Source organism: Myotis davidii, unplaced genomic scaffold (genome assembly GCF_000327345.1).
Source record: "Myotis davidii unplaced genomic scaffold, ASM32734v1 scaffold508, whole genome shotgun sequence".
NCBI classification, from domain to species: Eukaryota; Metazoa; Chordata; class Mammalia; order Chiroptera; family Vespertilionidae; genus Myotis; species Myotis davidii.
Genome location: NW_006299262.1, coordinates 123,663 through 128,274, shown reverse-complemented (window position 1 = coordinate 128,274; position 4,612 = coordinate 123,663). Strand labels below are relative to the sequence as shown.

Here is a 4,612-nt window from a genome sequence, read left to right as displayed (position 1 = left end):
AGGGGTGATCAGGCTGGCAGGCAGAAAGGTTAGGGGCGATCAGGCAGGTGAGCAGTTAGGAGCCAGTGGTTCCAGATTGCGAGAGGGATGTCCAACTGTTGGTTTAGGCCCTATCCCTGTGGGATCCCAGATTGGAGAGGGTGCAGGCTGGGCTGAGGGACAACCCCCGCCCCCCCGCATGAATTTTGTGCACCAGGCCACTAGTTTATAATAAACAATCAGAAGAATCATCTCTGGAAAACAAGTTTCATGTTAATACTTTTTCCCCCTGGAAATTATAATTTCCTAGAGTAATAACATAAATTACTCATTTTTAGGCTTATAAGGTATGACTGAAATGAGACACTTAAAAATTTTAATCTGATAGTTTACATAACCATTAATTTAGGAACAAGTAATGTATTCTGATATTGTCAATTCCTAAAACTATCAATTCTAAAATTTCTATTTGAATGAGAATGCTCTTTTGCATATTAAAAACCATTCTTATTATTTTATAGTAATGTTTCAAACAGTTTATTTATTTTTTTGATTTTTGAGTTTATTTGAGCCAAACTGACCACATAAGCAGGGGAGCAAATTACTCTGGGAGAATAACAGTGTTGCAGCTTCTTTTATGCATGTGAAATTAAGGAGGGAACTGCATGGAGGTGGGAGAAAGCAAGGTAGAGACTGAATTATAGAAGCATTAACAAGATTACGTGCTCTCTTGAGGGTTAATACCCCCGTCAAAAGTATTACTTCAACTATTTCAAAGGTGTGTTAACCTAGATGACCCAGATCTGACTTAAAACCATTTACTAAAGAAGTTATAGGCCTGGGGCATGAATACCCACCATGACCTGCCCAGTTAGGAATTTATGATCAGAAATATAGTTTATTTTTTGTGAGACTAAGGCATCTCTCACATTGTCCAGAGATCAGTTTTTTTTAATAAGCATTAGTTTCTGGGATAGTTGTCTTTCAAGTAATTTTAAAATTTAATCTTATCTAATATTTACTAATTTAGGTACACATATATACTTAAAAGTACATATACGTACTCTTTAAATTTTAAAACAGCAATGGAAAAGTTAATTATCAAGTGGGAAATCTTAAAAGTCTCATATCTCAGAAGAGCAATATAAATAACTATAGCTTTATGCTTTAAAATAGAAGGACTGTTGTTATTACTATTTTTGTTGGCTCCACAAACCCGTATGAATTTAGTGTTAAGTGAAGTAAGAGTGAACTCATGAATACTAAAAAGACAAAGAAGTTCTTCAGCTAAACTTTTTTTGCTACCCACTCCAAAGACAGTAACACCTCTGTCAGTTTTGCCTTGTTAACAATAATTTTGTACCTGGTGGTGCTGCAGCCATTACAGTGAGAGCTGCCATTGACTTGGTGCCAATATAATGACTTTTTACAAGGAAGCGGGCTAATTCCAAGACTGTGTCAAATGGCTGGCTTAACACTTTCTGGGCCCACTCGCACACAAGACGGCAAGCAGAAGAAATGACTTCCTCGTCAATATTTTGAAGCTGCCCAGAAGGGTCAGCAGCTTCCAACTAAACAAAAGGAAAAGAAAACGTTAACTTTTAGGAGAAAGTTCAGAGAAATTAAACTGAAGCACATTAAAGATAAGTATTCTTAATCAGAAGATCTAAGTCCGTCAGGTGAAAGAATCATGAAGTGACCTGTCGGCAGGCATATCAGTCTTGTAGGTAAAGGGCCTGTGCCTGAACCCACTGGCACACAGCCATAAGCAGCTTGTGAATATAACATTTAAATGCTTGTTACCAGTAAACCCCACCGGTGTGGTTCAGTGGTTGACCATCAACTCATGAACCAGAAGGTCACGGTTCAATTCTAGGTCAGGGTATATGCCCGGATTTTAGGCTCGATCCCCTTAAGGGACCTGCTGGAGGCAGCTGATCAATGGTTCTCTCTCATCATTGCTGTTTCTCTTCCTTCCTCTCTCTAAAATCAATAAAAATATATATATTTTTTAAATGCTTGTAAGTATATATGAAGACTAACAGATATTTTGATGTTTATAAAACCTATTCTGATATCAATAAAACATATTACTACAATGTAGTAATTCTCCTCCTGACAATACATATATTTTAGATATATTTACATATCAGTAAGTTTAGATCTATCTTGCTCTCCCTAATTTCAGAAGTCATGTTGACTTAAGTCATATACACTAACATTTTTCAGTCACTTTTGACTTTTTTTCTCACTTATTCTGTAAAAGGCAGAGTTCCTGGTCCCTGGTTTTATCTAAATGAGACTATGCAGTATGCATTTCAATGTTGATTTTAAGGTACAATTCAACTTATTAAAAAGAGAAGGCAGAATTCTTACCCCATCTCCAGTTTTGTGAAAGTCAAGATTGGGCAGTGTTGGCATATGAACAAAAGCTTTTTTTCTTAGTCCACTGTAGCAATATGTAATGAACAGTTAAGGTCTCAAGTATTCCAAATTAAATGAACTGCTTATATAATTAGCACTTGAAAAGTAACCATATATGAAATGAAAATAAAATCATAATGAAATAACATCTACTTTGAGTTTTCCGTAAGAAAAACTTTAATATCATAAACTTGGGATTTTTACTCCTTTGAAATGGGAATAGCGTGCAGAATGTTACTGTCTTAAATAAAGCAAAATAATTCTCATCTGTTATAAATTTAATGAATAATGTTTCTAATAAGCTGTGTCAGCCACCAGTAACAAACAGGTCAGAAGGAAAGAAATACCCAGATGGAAACCTGGAACCGAGAAAGGAAACTTCAGCCCAGGGCACCGGGACAGAAACAACTCTGGGTGTCACAAGGGCTTTTAACCTTTTCATTTCCATTTTTCCACTGAAACACACAGGATTATCACCGGCAACATGCCAAAGACACATCAAGATGTTTTTGTTTGTACTCAGAAAACAAGGGCAGGTCATGTAACAAGTGGCTGAAGAACACCTGGAACCACTTTAGAAAAGCAGCCTCCACCTTCCCCGTCCTCTCCTCTCTTCCATAGCGGTGATTTATTATGCTGTGAAGGCCAGGAGCCGCGCAGAGAGAGATGAAGGACTTCTAATATGATACAGAGACCCTCTACCTTCTTCCAAGAGTAGGGAGAACTTTAATAAATCCTTAATTTTCATTTCCTTATTTCTGTTTGCTCCTAAGTATTTCTCCATTACAAGAGGGACCTCGCTTTAAACAGTTGGCTGAAAAATAAAGAGAGCTGTAGTCTTCCAGTATAAGTTCCCTAAGACATTTTTTTTTTAATGTTACATATTTTGCAAAGGAGGTCCTATGCTTCTAAATGAGAGGAGGGAGTGAAGGTAAGTTAACACCTTTCTGCACTTTTACTGATGATTTATAATTGCTGTACTGTGGCATGCCTCGGTCATTCTCACTATTGAAGAAAAGATCAGACACATTACAATGACAGAATAATGTGAAATCTATCATAAACTTAATGACCATCATTTATCTCTCTTACAGTTTGGTAAATAGCTGGGAAAATAATATTTGCAATTATTCTACTAAGTTCTTTTGAGTTGTTTGTACTTATAGATTCAAATTTATTTCTAATTATAGTTGGTCATTGAAACACAACAGGAGATGCTCTGTAATAAGTGGGAACTTAGAGAGATTACGAAAAACCATTCTGGTAAAGGATATTTCGATTTGCCTCTCGTGCCCAGACGACGTGCCTTCATGTTTGGAAAGACGTTTTTCATGATCTTTCCAAAGTCAGCAGCACTTAGTGGATGGTAACCAAGATTGTCACAATAACTCCTGCAAAACAAGGAGGGGCCAGTTAGAGAGCAACAGAACTCAGAATTACACAGCACAGTGCTATTGCAACACAATTTGATGCGTTTGACAAAGTGAAAAACACATTTTCAAGAGACTCACCACAGTTTTCACCAATATATGGTCATCCTTTTCTGGAGATAACTCAGGTTGGTTAGATTATTTATTCTCAGGGTATTCAGTACTGCTGCTTTCAACAGCATCCAAGCTTTCAGTCAGAGATACTGGTGATATAACCCAGCATTCTGAAATGAGTGTATCCAGCTCAAACAGTAGGGCTACAAATTTCCACATATGTATCAAGCTCACATACTGGGACAATTTCCAATATAAACACATGTATGCCAAATATTAGAGACAAAACTACTACATGTTTTAAAATAGAAACATGATATATTAGAACTAAAAGGGACCTTAGAGGTCATCTATACCAACACTCATTTTACCATAAGAGAAAAAATGAAGCCACAGAGAGAAGTTCCAAAGGTCCTCACTCCTACCATTCTTATTATTGCCAGGAAAAAAGTACTTTGTAAGGCAGTAACTTCAACTGAGACCAGGGAAAGAAACTATGTCTTAATTAATTACTCCTGGAACCACGTGTCCCGTTACCCTCTAAAGGTGCCAGCCACGGGTAGAAGAACAAACCCTCCTCTACCAGGTCAGCAGCAGGCCAAGGCCACATCCTGTTCTGGCTACCAAAGCCTTCCTCACAACTGCTGGCCACTGGGAGAACCACTACCTGAGAAATGTCAAAGAGGAAATCAGAGGCATTCCCAAGTACTTCAATCAAGTCACCC

The 4,612-nt window shown here is 37.4% G+C and overlaps 1 protein-coding gene across 1 annotated transcript in view; it reads right to left on the bottom strand.

The window, feature by feature from the left end:
* RFX7 (regulatory factor X7) overlaps positions 1 to 4,612 on the bottom strand; it is a 62,583-nt gene that overhangs the window by 9,429 nt on the left and 48,542 nt on the right. Inside the window, exons 4-6 of the mRNA XM_006774751.1 lie at positions 3,678 to 3,794; positions 2,356 to 2,440; positions 1,343 to 1,550 (exon numbers count right to left, since the gene is read on the bottom strand). Of these exons, the coding sequence (XP_006774814.1) occupies positions 1,343 to 1,550; positions 2,356 to 2,440; positions 3,678 to 3,794 (410 nt within the window). The remainder of the gene's footprint in view (positions 1 to 1,342; positions 1,551 to 2,355; positions 2,441 to 3,677; positions 3,795 to 4,612) is intronic.